General features: G+C 37.2%; 1 protein-coding gene across 2 annotated transcripts in view; it reads right to left on the bottom strand.

The window, feature by feature from the left end:
* Positions 1-15,361, bottom strand: part of LOC115226896 (cardioacceleratory peptide receptor-like) — a 161,799-nt gene that overhangs the window by 52,191 nt on the left and 94,247 nt on the right. For both annotated transcript variants that reach the window (XM_036500476.1, XM_036500477.1), the window contains exons 2-3: positions 8,118-8,276; positions 2,186-2,324 (exon numbers count right to left, since the gene is read on the bottom strand). In XM_036500476.1, coding sequence (XP_036356369.1) covers positions 2,186-2,324; positions 8,118-8,234 — 256 coding nt within the window. In that variant the 5' untranslated portion in view covers positions 8,235-8,276. The remainder of the gene's footprint in view (positions 1-2,185; positions 2,325-8,117; positions 8,277-15,361) is intronic.

Raw genomic sequence — 15,361 nt, 5'->3', positions numbered from 1 at the left:
GACAGTAGGGTATTACAGCACCGCTGTTTAGCCCTAGGAAGCATCGAACGCTTCCTGTCGGCTAAACAGCGGTGATGTAATCCCCTACTGTCACGTTAAATTGACAGTATACAACTATTATATCGCCCCACCACCGTACATATCTCTATGAGATATTTAGAAATTTAATATTTCTGAATTGTAGTTTTAAGTCTCCAATTATATTTTCTTTTACATTTAAGCTGCATTCTCAAAATATCAAATCGATACCAGGACTTGTACCTTATTTTAAACACCCCGGACGGATGAAAGCCAAATCTGACCTCGGTAGAATTTAATTTCATACTGCAAGGGCCACAACTAAATACAGCAAAGCATTTTCACTCTCTAGCGATTATACCAGTCCAATATCTATCCACCAGTCCACCACCAGTCCACCACCAGTCCACCGCCTATCCACCAGTCCACCGTCTAATAAAAAAAGAGACGGTGTACAAGATTTTTGATTAAATATGTAGTATATAATTACTTCACGATATATTGTTATCATATTACAAAGAAAGTTCCCTTTCTTTATTTGATATGGATGTGACGCTCCAAAAAGAAATTTTTTTTAATTATAACGAAAAATGTCGTCTGCAGATCCAATTAGTGTAAGAAAGCGCTATTAATCTTGATTTTCAGCAAAGAATATTTCTATGTGTATGTGTGTGTATGAATATATATGCATACATATATATGTGTGTGTGTGACCCCATATATATAAGTATTCGTACAGAAAAAAGTATTCGTACAGAACATAAATAACTGATAATTCTGATTTAATGCTTCGTAGCATAATCATTATTCAGTTCCACTTCAACCAATCTCTTCTTGTAGTTCTTAATCAATGACTCGCATGTTTCTTTAGGAATATTTTCCCATTCTCCTTGACAAATTTTTTTCAAATCTGGAATGCACGTTGGGGCTCTTGAATGAATTTTAATTTTCAAATAACGCTACAAATTTTCAATGGGGTTCAAGTCAGGTGACTGGCTTGGTCATTCTAATAATTTTATATTGTGATCGACAATCCATTTTTTTGGTAGACTTCGCAGTGTGCTTTGGGTCGTTATCCTGTTGTAAAACCCACCTTCACAAAGCTGGAGCTTTTCTACAGAGTCCCATAAATTATTGTTCAAAATATTTTGGTACATCTCTGCATTCATTCTACCATCTATCACATGTAAATTGCCAGTACCATTTGCAGAGAAGCATCCCCACACTATGATGTTGCCACCTCCAGACGTTACGGTACGTGGCAGATTAAAGTTGATTACAGTAATGAGCGTCTTCGTATTCTTAACATTATCAGTAATATAGTATTATGTACATTCACAGATCATTTCATTTTCGTTTCTTCTATTGCTCTCTCCTACAGTATGAAAATCAAAAGGAGGGAAAATTCTCAGCATATGGATTATACGTAAACGACAACACGAATTGTTAGAAAGGATCACAAAAGTACAGCTCCCAAAAATTACTGCAGAGCTTAATGACCACCTCGAGAACCCAGTTTCTACAAAAACTGTTCACCGGGAGCTGAACAAAGCCGGATTTCACGGGAGGGCTGCAATCAGAAAACCACTACTTTCAAAAACAAACGTTGCAAAGCGTTTACAGCGGAGTAAAAACCTACAGAATTGGTCCCTAGAGTAATGGAAGAATGTTACTTTCTCGGACGAGTCATTCTTTACCTTAATTCTAACCACTGACCGAGTATACATGTAGAGACAACCAAAAGAAGCATTTCACCCAGACTTCCTTCTTCCAACTGTTAAACATGGAGGAGGATCTGTAATGATCTGGGTGGGGGGTATATCTTGGAAATCCGCCAGCTCAATGAATGGCACGAGGAGCATTCTAGTGAAGTTGAAAATCTTATCTGGCCACGACAGTCACCAGATTTCAATATTATTGAACATTTATGGAGCATTTTATAAAAAAACAAGTAAGGTGTGGATATCCTCCACCACCATCACTACAAGAACAGGAGACTGTTTTAGCTGAAGAATGGACAAAAATTCCTTTGGAAACAGTTCAAACTTTGTACGAGTCCATACTTCGTAGAATTCAAGTTTGATTACAGCCAAAGGTGGCCCTACTCCATATTAAAATAAATTTGTTTGAAATGTTAAGGTGTTTCCATTATTTTTGTCCAACATACCTGCAATGGCTAAGTGCATTATGAAAAAATTCATTCTGGATCGTTTCTCAGCTCGGGATAGTGTCACAGCTCCTAACAGGATTAAGTTTCCGCTTGTAATGAAACATAACAGCAAGAACAGAAACACCAACTGACCAGTCTGTAAAGATTAAAAATAACAAAACAATATTAATAAGTAATGATAACTGGCAAAGATTAAAGTTGGATGTTAGAAGAGTAGTTTTGTGGGGAGACTGAGGTGTTGTTGTTGTTGTTGTTGTTGTTCAGCCCCAACTCAAACTTGATAAATCAACCCTATGATGAAAGGCAATCTGGCCATGTCTATCCTGTCTTTTTGCATATCAAAAAATTTTACAAGGCAGTAGGATGTGATTTGAGGAGACTTAGCAGCTATTTCTAGCATATCCGTTGACCACTTAGACAATCTTTCGTTGCCTGGAATATTTTTTCTTTGATTGTGGAAGTAATCAATTGGTGAATTTTATGGGTAACCTACGATGCTAAATGTACATTTTTGCGTTCTTTGGAGTTCAACAAATTCCTAATTAGACATGAACTGATTCAAGACCCAGGAACTCACAACCTATGTTAATTCTAATATACTATTTGTAAACTAGTAATGCTTCTTTATATTGACCAAGTATGACGTCGGCGAGTATTCTGTTTCTGTGAATAGCTTTTACGTGTCTAATGAACGTGTTAGCGGTGCTCTACGCGATTCTCTCTGTATTTGTTTCAAGCGAAATTTCGATTTGAATAAGTGTAGACGTTGAGTATTGTAATCTAAATCATGTGTTGAGCTAGAAAGAACTATATGTAGGCTGGATGCATCTTCCATTGAACACTAAATTTAAACGGATGTCATTCGATATCATTCAATTTTCTATTCTCGTGATTCACTTATTCCTTTTCCTTCAAGGATTCAAGTCGAAATGTTAGATTCCCGCCTGTTTCTTTCGCTGGTGTGTTTACTTTCATTGTGTACATTCATCCATTGTTGTTGTTGTTGTTCCACTGTGCATTTCTACGCTTTTTCGCCCATGCGTCTTATCTGATTTCATGTATTATTTGTTTGTTTTCTCCTCTTGCCTCATAATCTTTCTAGTTTTATTACACACACATACACACACACACACACACACACACACACCACACACACACACACACACATATATATATATATAATATATATATATATATCTATATATATATATATTATATATATATATATCTATATATATATATATATATATATATATATATATATTATATATATATATTATATATATATATATATATATATATATATATATATAATATATATATATATATATATATGTATATGCATATATATGTACATGCATACGTACATACATACAAAAAGAAAGTGGTTAACAGATGTATATGAATCTATATGCATGTGTGCAGCTGTACGAACTTGTAAATAAAAGTAGGATTAATTTCAAACCCACCTCGGATGTACCTCTTTTATTGCCATGCTTTCACTGCTATAAACTAATCTTATTATTACAAAATGTTCTATTCTAGGATCTTCGTCGATTAGGATTGCCCATCTATATGCACCTGCATGCGCAAACCTGGCTTAGGTTTTTTTGTGAAAGACCTGTACTTGACTCTGCATGTTTTCTCTCTTCATGCCACCAGTGTTGTCCAAAACAAAGGCTTCACTTGAAGGCCATACTCTCTCGGTTTTACAAATCCATCACTTTGAAGTGTTATTTTTTCTAACACTTCAAGGATGAAAGCAAAGTTGATTTTGGCGGGATTTGAACTCAGAGCACGGACAGACAAATACAGTGTGGCATTCTACTCCACACTCAACAACTTTACTAATTCGACACCTTACTACATAAAGAAGCAGCAGGTACTGAAAAGTTCCTGCTTTAAGGGTATTGGGAAAGGCCTGGCTGGAGGGCCAACCTTCCGAGTTCTTTTACAGGGTTTACTGAAGCAGCGTTGTGTGAGTCTGGCAGGGGAATAGGTTGAATAAAATCATAATTAACTGATCCTCCTGTATTATTTTACCCAAAGCCAGGAACTTTTCGGCACACCCTCGTATGTATATTTGGAAACATTTAAGTTTTCAACCATGCTGTGATATCCATGCCACATATTTGTTGATTAATTTCAACTAATTTTTTTTCCAAACATGTTTAATAAATATATCCTAAGTGACAAGCAAGCATAACATTTTCTGTAAATCGTTTCATAATATGAAATGTGGTTCTTTACATTACGTGATATAAGTGCCACGTAATAATACACTAAATTGTGAATATGTCTATTGATTCGTGATATTTTATAATATTGCAAGGCGAAATTGATAGGGGCTTCTTTTCATCATCTCACAAAATATTTTTACCATTATTTTATTATAGTATCAAATTATACTGTTATTTTGCTTCCCTTCATTACTGTTTTTATTCTATTATCGTCTCATCATGGTCATCGCTGTTGTCATAGTTATCGTCATCGAAGTCATCTTCATCAACATCATTTTTTTATAATTTTCATCATCATGATATTCAATGTGATAACAAGAAAGGGGGTGGCACTGATATCACAGGTAGTCTCTTAAGTTATGTAAATATAATTTTTATAGTGACAGCTGACTGTTTGCCCGCAAACATAACTGTTTTTGTATTATACTTGCAAAAGGAAGTGGTTACATAGACTAGACGCGTGTTCATTATATTGTGTGTATAAGGCGGCGAGCTGGCAGAATCGTTAGCATGCCGGGCGAAATGCTTAGCGGTATTTCGTCTGCCGCTACGTTCTGAGTTCAAATTCTGCCGAGGTCGACTTTGCCTTTCATCCTTTCGGGGTCGATTAAAAAAGTGCCAGTTACGCACTGGGGTCGATATAATCGACTTAATCCGTTTGTCTTCTCTGTGTTTGGCCCCTTGTGGGTAGTAAAGAAATAGGTATTTCGTCTGCCGTTACGTTCTGAGTTCAAATTTGCCTTTCATCCTTTCAGGGTCGATTATATAAATACCAGTTACACACTGGGGTCGATATAATCGACTTAATCCCTTTGTCTGTCCTTGTTTGTCCCCCTCTGTGTTTAGCACGTTGTGGGCAATAAAGAAATAATTGTTAGCAGCCGGGCAAAATACTTAGCGCATTTCATCCGTCTTTACGTTCTGAGTTCAAATTCCACCGGGGTTGTCTTTACCTTTCATCCTTTCGGGTTCAATGAAATAACTACCAGTTACGCACTGCGGTCGATGTAATCGATTAACCCTCTTCCCCCCAAATTTCAGACCTTGGGTCTATAGAAGAAAAAATTATATTGTGTATGCTTGCTACCATATATGGAATATACTTTCATCCAATACGAGTCGTTCATTATTCAGACGACTAGAATATGAAAGATGTCCCTGCTCCCACATCCGTACACAAGGAATGACATTCTCATGATTTTAGTTGTGCATTGTTCATGAGTATTGAAGTCATATTGTGTGCGTGAATGTGTGTGTGTGTATGTGTGCGCGTGCGCGCGCGCGTTCTCTCTCTCTTGAGATATAACACAAGCGCTGTGGTACTAATGACATTTTATAAGTGCAATCAAGCAGTTAACTACATCTAGATGCCATGATCATGATCGCCGTTGTCGTCATCGTCGTCATCATCATCATCGTCACTACCATCATCTACGATCATCATCAAAATCATCATCATCAGCATCATCACCATCCTCATCATCATCACTGTCATCATCATCCTCTTTTTCAAAAAGTTTAATGTACTGTAATTGAAAAGTTGCAAAGGAAAGAACTTGCCCACGGTTATTTGGAATTTAATCATAAATTATTTTACAGCGAAACCAGAGGATGTATTAAAATTTCCTCGATTCAAAACGTATTATCACCTTGTTATTGGTAATTCCATTGCTGTTTTTTCACTCGATCATCAATAACCTACGCATATTTTTTTCAGACAAATGAAGGATCTTTGTAGCATTCATTTAACCACAACCGTAACTCTAACAGCTAAAAAAGGCCAAACATTTACATTTATATTCACAAAAGTGTTTCAACCGACTTAGAGAAGCAGTGATTTTATTGTTTTAAAACTCGAGACGGCTTCAGCCACATTAAATACCGGAAGTTCACCGGAAGGATTTCAAGTGACACTGACAAACGGAGAAGAAGAAGAAGAAGAAGAAGAAGAAGAAGAAGAAGGAGGAGGAGGAGGAGGAGGAGGAGGAAAAGAAGAAAAAGAAAACAACAACAACAAAAACAACAACAGTGGTAACAGCTGAAACAACAACAGCAACAGCAGCAATAGTGGAGGCGCAATGGCCCAGTGGTTAGGGCAGCGGACTCGCGGTCGTAAGAGCGTGGTTTCGATTCCCAGACCGGGCATTGTGAGTGTTTATTGAGCAAAAATACTTAAGCTCCAAAGTTTCCACCAGCTAAATGTCACTCATCAGGTATTGATCAGCAATAATAACTATAACAGCTGTTGTAATTTTGCTGGATTTGAACCTGTTAGGTGGAGCGTTGTATTACTCTACACAGCAGGTGAATATGTTCGTTTATTTGACATTTATCAAGTGGACTCTTCCTTTGTCAAGTGTATTGGCTTGTGCCAGATGTATGTATAAATTACTCGTTTTAAAGTGTCGACGTCTGAGGAGGAACTGCTAAGAACAGTCAAGGAAATAGATAAGCAATTGGAGACAAGGAAAAGGAATTTTGCAGACGTCGCAAAAGGTTCTGAAGATAATGTTGAGATAGAAATTGGTAAACACAAAAATCCCCATCCCCCGCAAGAAACGATTAGTAAAATGAAGAAAAGAACAGTGATGTATAAAATACACTCGGTGAAGGCTGGAAAAGTAGACAATATGACGAGTGAACAAGTAGAGAAGGCTCTGAGGCCAATCTGGCAAGAGATAGTGTATCTTGTCAGAGGAGCGAAGTACGGAGAGGTGGAAGTCTGGTTTAAGGATGAAACAACGACTAAGAAACATTCAGCGATCACAATAAGGAACGAAGAAACAATACTTCTGCCCACTTACCTGGGACGGAGAGCGTCTAGTTTAGGGTGGAAGGAGTTCCACCGGAGATGGATGTGGCCTGGATAGCAGCCGCTGTCCTATTTGGTAATGAGGATAAGATAGCGGTGCTCCAGGCTACAAAAAGTGTTCATTGGAAGGGTCAGACTCTGAATATGGATTATTCAGGGGTCGAACGAGACCATAGAGGACATGATGGAGATTATAACGGGGAACGACACGATAATGAGTGTCACGGTGGAAGACAGAATCCCTCACTGCTTTAAATGTGGTCTGAAGGGCCATATTAGGGCGAAATGTCCTCCACTGACCAAAGAGACTGAACGACCACAAGCGGTAGAGCCCCAGGAGAAACCTCAGGAGAAATCCCAGGAAGAACAAAAGGAATAAACAATGTTACCAGTAGGAGTGGAAGTAGTGGCAGAGAAAGAATGGGAAAAGAAAAAGGAGAAAGAATAAGTTTAGTCCAATACGCACAGAACCCCACCCACACCCTCTTTGTCTCACCCTCTTCCTGCATACACCAATCCTTCCCACTCCCCTCCAACACAAAAACAAAAAATAAAAGCATTAACACACAGGAACCTACAAATTTCCCTTCCCACTGGTTGTTTTGCGTGTGTGTTGTATGAGGAAGCGGAAGATGAACTGGTTAAAAGGTGGTGAAATGGAAGGATACAGTGTTTGTTGGGGTGGATGATGAGGCGAGTATTGGTGTATGTGTGAGGCACTATACGGCATACTAAAGAAAGAACAGCAACAACAGCAACAACAGTGACAATAACAACAATGATAGAAGTAATAACAGCAACAACAACAACAGGAAAATGTTGGGTATCATCAGTGATTTTCTTATAAATAAAAGTGTTTTGAATATTATTGGCATACCCGGTAAAAATAGTGGACATTACGTAGGTTCTGGGTGCAGTTGAACGAATATTCTTCCAGATATTGAGCAGTAATGTTGAGTGTTAAATTAATTTCGGGGACTTTCTCTGATTCCATTTTTGCTTCTTTTAATAGAGCTTCATAACTGTATCAGCTGTTCTGAAAGATTAAAAACATTTATGAAACAGATGCGGCACACACACATACACATTAAAAACAGCAATAACTGTAACAGCTATTAACAATAACAGAAATCGCAGACCTTGTGCCAATATTATAAACAATAGGTGCAGGAGTGGCTGTGAGATAAGTAGCTTGCTTACCAACCACATGGTTCCGGGTTCAGTCCCATTGCGTGCCACCTTGAGCAAGTGTCTTCTACTACAGCCTCGGGCAGACCAAAGCCTTGTGAGTGGATTTGGTAGACGAAAACTGGAACAAGCCCGTCGTATATATGTATATATATGTATATGTGTGTGTGTGTGTTTGTGTGTTTGTATTTGTCCCTGCAACATCGCTTGACGACCGATGCTGGTGTGTTTGCGTCCCCGTAACTTAGCGGTTCGGCAAAAGAGACTGATAGAATAAGTATTAGGCTTACAAAGAATAAGTCCTGGGGTCGATTTGTTCGACTAAAGGCGGTGCTCCAGCATGGCCGCAGTCAAATGACTGAAACAAGTAAAAGAGTAATAATGATCGTTTATAATTTTGGCATAAGGTCGGCGATTTTGAGTGGAGAGGATTGGTTGATTATATTGACTCCGATATTTCACTGGTACTTTATATTGTCAATCCCAAAAGAATGAAAATTGACCTCAGTGGAATTTTAACTTAGAATTTAAGGAGCCGAACTTAAATGCTTTTAAGCATTTTATCTGATCCTCTGACAATTCTACAGATCTGCACTAATGCGAATGCCGTAAGCTAGCACAAGAGGAATATAAGTTTAGGTATTATTGTTAGTTAAAGAGTGCTTTGGGGTGTTAGCTGAATGTGATTATTCAAAGTGACAGAAAAGTGGTATGAATACAAGCCAGAGGTTGTAATGGTAAATTGCAATTATAAGATTTATGGTGTTTCTTCATAAAGACTGATAACACCTCTGAAGCAAGAAAACTAGGTATGATTGTAGAGGACAAAAAAATAGACTGTCTGATCATAATCTCTATAATACTACATGATGATAGAGAAATGAAAAGAGTGGGGAAGACAAATGTGGCAATTGTTCTTGTGGTAACTGGTGCAATAGCCTAACTGTTATCTAAGAAGCTGAAGTATACTAAAATTGAGACACACATTGCCAATTTGTTGAAAAGTACCATCATGTGTTCTGCGTGAATCTTAAGAAAGATTCTGAAGGTTTGAAGAAATTAGATGTTGTCAAACTTCAACATAGTACCTCTGCTAACTAAAGTCGCACGTAAAAGATTCATAATATCTTTTTTTTCTTCTTTTATTAGCACAAAGGGAGGCGCAATAGCCCAGCGGTTAGGGCAGCTGACTCGCGGTCGGAGGATCGCGTTTTCGATTCCCAGACCGGGCGTTGTGCGTGTTTATTGAGCAAAAACACCTAAAGGCCCCACGAGGCTCCGGCAGGGGGTGGTGACGACCCCTGTTGTACTCTTTCGCCACACTTTCTCTCACTGTTTCTTCCTGTTTCTTGAGAAACGCTACGATGGACTGCTGGGGGAAACACATACGCCACAGAAACCGGGAAACCGGGCCCATGAGCCTGGCTAGGCTTGAAAAGGGCGCATAAAAAATTAAAAATAAATTAGCACAAAGCCTGACATTTGATGGGGGGGAGGTGCTAATCGATTAAATCAGTTCCAGTACTCAACTAGTACCCATTTTAACGACCCTGAAAGAATAAAGGCAAATTCAACCTCGTCATAATTTTGAAAGCATAACATAAAGATAGAGGAAATTCCACCGAACACTTTGTCCGGCATGTTGACCATTCTGCTAGCTCACCGCCTTATAGATCAATATAAAATTCCGAAACCCGGATCGAACAAATGACCTAACAACAACAACAACAACAACAATATCAGTAGTAACAGCAGCAGTAGCAGCAGCAACAGCAACAACAATAATGTCGAAAACGGCATATTAGTGCTCAGCTCTTGCCGAAAGACCTGCACAAATGATTTTGTTTATAGTAATCAAATGTATTTGCTGTACATTAGCTCACAACCTCAATCAAATTGACTTTGCCCGAACAGGTGCACGGTGTGCCATGCGTAAGTTGTCGAGGTGATCGTAGAGCGATGTGAGATGGAGTGTTTTGCTCAAGAACGCAACGCACAACCCGGTCTATGAACTGAAACCCCGATCTCACAATGGTGAATGCAACATCACTAGGGCACGCGTTCTCACAACACCAGCAACAAAAACGATAATAATAATAATAATAATAATAATAATAATAATAATAATAATAATAATAATAATATTAATAATAATCAGGAAACCCCAAAATGGCAGAAATTCAAAAGATAGTGCTCATGGGAACTGCTCATATCCTACGCAAAATACTCTCTATGTAATCCCAAGGTTTAAAACAAACTTTTTTTAAAAATTTATTTATTAGACATTCAGTACAACACCAAAAAAAAACCCCAAATATATGGCACACTAGGCATAACAACAACGTGAACTTCCAACCTGTTGTCTCTTGAGGTCTCTGGGTGAGACTTGGAGCCAACTTGTACAAACATAAAGCAAAAGTTAAACATAGAATAATAATAATAATAATAATAATAACAACAACAACAACAACAACAATAATAATAACAATAATAATAATAATAATAATAATAATAATAATAATAATAATAATAATAATAATAATAATAATAATAATAATAACAATAATAATAATAATAAGTACAAAAAAGCTGATAAATACCAAAAAGAAGTCATAATAACTATGAAGAAAAAGAAAAAACATCAAAAGCTGTAGAATAACTGCAATCCAAACTAAAACTGGAACAGTAACGTATCATGATAAAACGATGGCAAGACAAGCTCCTTCATGGCAAATACTGGATTAAACTAGACGCAAAAGAAATAGGCAAAGAAAAATCCAAACAATGGCTGAGAAGATCAGGACTGAAAACAGAGACTGAAGGATTTTTAATTGCACCACAAGACCAAAGCCCTCCCCACCAGAAATTACCAAAAACATAATGAAAAGAAATATAACAAGTAACTGCAGAATATGTGGAGATGGAGAAGAAACAATAATTCATATTTTCTCCGGCTGCCCAGTCGTGGCTAAGAAGGAATATATTCACAGACACATCAGAGTTGAGACCAACATACACTGGAAGCTATGCCAACACTATGGAATAACAACAGAAAAAAGATGGTATAGGCACACGCTAGAAAAGGTTAGAGAGAGAATGAGAGAACAACAATACTATGGGATATGCCAATACACACAGATAGAGAAATTAAGACCAATAGACCAGATATAGTTGTCAGAGATCATGAATAAAAAATATGTTTTCTCATTGATATATCAATACCAGCAGATGACAACGCTTCTCTAAAACAAATGGAGAAACTTTCAAAATGCAAAAACCTGGAAATAGAGGTAACTTGAATGTGGAGCCTAAAAGCAGAAACAATTCCTATCATAGTGGATGCATTAGGTATGATAAAAAAATATTCAGACAAATACATAACAAAAACCAAGACTAATATATATATATATCACATACAGAAAATAGCACTGCTAGGCACCGCACACATCTTACGTAAGACACTTCCAGTACAGTAACCATCAGAGCATCACGGCAAACCACAGCACATACCCAAGGCACACAGAGCTGATCTCGGTAGTGCAGTGAAAGTACGTTATAAAAATAATACTACTGAATAATAATAATAGTAATTTCTAGAATAGGCACAATTAGTATAGTCTATTTTATAAATCCCAATATTTTATCGGTTTCTATTTCATTACTCGCTTTATGAACAACTCATACAAGAACAAACCAACAATACAGCTACTGTGAGGTTTTTCAATCTGCTAGAAATAGCAGCCAAGTCTCCCTCCAATATAGTCTTGTCTCACAAAAAATGGCACATTGGGTAATGTGAGACAAGATAACAACCTCTTAGAAATAAAAAAAAAACAGGCTGAGTACTGCTGAAAAGCATCTTTTTCATAGGTAAGATTGATCAGAGCGGACATAAAGATAAAAAGCAAGGAAAGCAACAGCCACTTATATAGTAACATATTAATTCAAGTATACAACATAGAAACCTATCACTGAAAATAAAAGTATCTCATTGAAAATAAAGTCTTTACAAAATCAATTACAAAATCCCGAGAAGAAATATGTGGAAAAATTTTTTAATACAAAAGTACTTGAAAGCAAAGAATGCTCTCTAAATCACAAACATATTCTATCATGCAAAGCAACAACATTTTGAACACAACAAATAGTTCAATCCCAATCAAAAACAACTTTATCAAGAACAGAATGAAAAAGAAAAAAAAAAGAAATCGAAACAGTATGAATAGTAAAAGAAGTAGAAAGAAAATGTGAAATAGGAGGAGGGAAGGAAACAGAGGGAAGTGGAGGAGGAGGAGGATGGTGGTGAGTGAAGATATTGCTACAGGCGTAAATGTTCAAAACACATGAACACCGGGAAAATTGCGTCGAGCAGTAACACAATAAGTAGCTCCAGTGTGACAAAAAATATATACGAATGTAAAGCTCAGGGAAATGAATAAATTCTAAAGTTCTCGCGGAAAACAGACACAAAGTATTAGCAAAAATATTTAATAATTTATTAACAGGACCAGAAACGATATCTAAATTGCACAGGTAGAATGACACCGTTTTAATCGCTATCAAAAGAACTTCAAGCCCTCCAAAATATACACCTATAACTTAAATACCCTACATTATACAAATCATCAATTTCCACATCACAGTACATGTTATGAAAAATGTATCAAAATAACATTGAAAAGAAGAGTATTTATAACAACTACTAATATGTTAAATAAAGAAAATAAATATAAAAATTAATAAAATGCAGACTTACAATAAGAGCTACACAAAGTACAACAAACATTCGGGCGCATTAGCTGAGTACACAAAACAGAGCAAAATAAGATAATAAGCGTTATTACTCCAGATGTTCCATTAACATGCTTTAGCTATAATATTCTCAACCAGAAGCTATGTGAATTTACAAAACTAGATAGCAAATAAGTAAAATAATGATACGGAAAGATTACTTTAATAGCAAATACTTCAAGTCAATCGAGAGGTCGGAGTTCCTCCAGTTTTATGCCAACGACTGCTGGCAGCATACGTTTCTTTTCTGACTCACCCAAAGCAGTTAGGTAGGTGAATGATACTATCTTTTGGGCATGTCTCTGCTCATATTCACACAAGAAAAATCAATGCTTCTAATCCCTCATAGTTGTGTTGAAGCTATTCTAGCAACAGGCAGGATTTGCAACGACTGATAAAAACTCACTCACCCCATCAAACTGGGTGACGTTTACCAATTACACAATGCTTGCAAGACCACTATTCGAATCGGGAAAGATAACGTCATGCATCGTGTAGACCTCGAGATAGCCCGCCTTTCCATCAGTAGCCAATCCTTTTGATCTTTGCCAGAAAGATTTCCAACATTGCAGAGACCTTTTTCTCAACCATGGTTCTATGAGTAACACCCTCACAAAGAAAGCTTCCACCTTCGCTGCTTGCTTTGCAACCAGTTCCATACAAAATACTCTTGGCAAGTTTGCTCCAATTCTCTTCTTTTACACTCTTCTTCATCCACTATCTCGCATACTCAGGCAAGTGCTAAAGCACCTCTAGTCACGTCAAATCAACATGGTTGTATTTTTTTCCATTACCTTCAAACATTGTTCGCCAGAATTAGCTATTATCTTTATCAAACTCTTGAAGTTCTGCCTCTCTCCTGATCTTTGGAAACATGCTTCAGTGATACCCAAATATCGCCCAAACGAACTCACCTTTAATATTTCTAAGGTAATAAAGACATCTATTAATGAGTAAAAGCCTCTAAAACCTTGAATCATCTCTCGCCCATCTTGATGATCACAGTAGGGTTTCTGTAAAGCTAGGTCAACTAGATTGGCGACGTACTCCCTTCAGTCACTCAGCAGTAGGCTCTTGCTTTGAAAGCGTTTTTGAAAATAATATTGCCACCCGCGATAACATAAAAACCTTTGACCAGGTCTGATATGTAAATCTCCCATCCGAAACTGCATGTCTTGTAATAAAATTTCCCTATCAGATCGAACTACTATCGCATGTGTTGACGGAGCTCTTTTGATTCCCCTTTCTATCAATTCCAGGGTTTCCCCAAGGCTATCAATAACTTACTAACAAATTCTTATCCAGCTTAACACCAATTCTTATCCAGCTTATACTAGCCTTCATTTCTCCCTAACATTTTTAGCCATTCACCAGCCACTCGCAACCCAGACACCACACACAAAACCCATACCAAGACAAGAAAAAAGTCTTGAAAGCATCCTCTAATGGAAATATAACATTCTTGCGTCTCTTAAAAGCAAAGAAACACAAACGCTGCTCATATATGCAGTCGTGGCCAAAAGTTTGGAACTTTTTTTATATGATTAAAATTGTTATGCTTAAGTACAATTCGATTCAAATATGTACAATGTAATAATTTTTATAGATACCACCATAACACTGTAAGTAGTAACAATATATTTCAAATCAAAATATGACTTTGGGCATCAAATACAAAAATTCTAATTTTCAGACTTACGTTCTAAACGTTTGGCCACGACTGTAAAGAAATCATTATCACACCAGGTTTCCTCTTAACAATGAGCAGAACTCAGAGCACTCAAAATCACACCAGGTGTTGGGCATTACAATCGCCAAGAATCTCTCCTCACAAAAGTACAACCTTCATTAGGACCGCATCCCATAGATTGGTCTTTTGTTTTCAAGATCACAATGTAGTTCATCCCCTAATAAGTAGTCATACTTTACAAAGCTGAGGTAAAGCCAACAATGGAGTACAGCTCTCACATTTAGAACGGTAGTGTAACTACACCTGCATGCATAAGAGAGATATGTGTCTGTCTCACAGACAGGTTCTAGCTTCTGATCCATTGGCGAGTTGCCTCATATTTCTACTTTTTTACTGATACTATAATAGCTTCTGCTCCTCGGAGCAGAGCTGGTTTAGCTCAGACTTTCCTG

This window comes from Octopus sinensis, linkage group LG2 (genome assembly GCF_006345805.1).
Source record: "Octopus sinensis linkage group LG2, ASM634580v1, whole genome shotgun sequence".
Lineage (NCBI taxonomy): Eukaryota > Metazoa > Mollusca > Cephalopoda > Octopoda > Octopodidae > Octopus > Octopus sinensis.
Note: the sequence above shows the minus strand (reverse complement) of the source record. Positions and strands in the feature narration are given on the sequence as shown.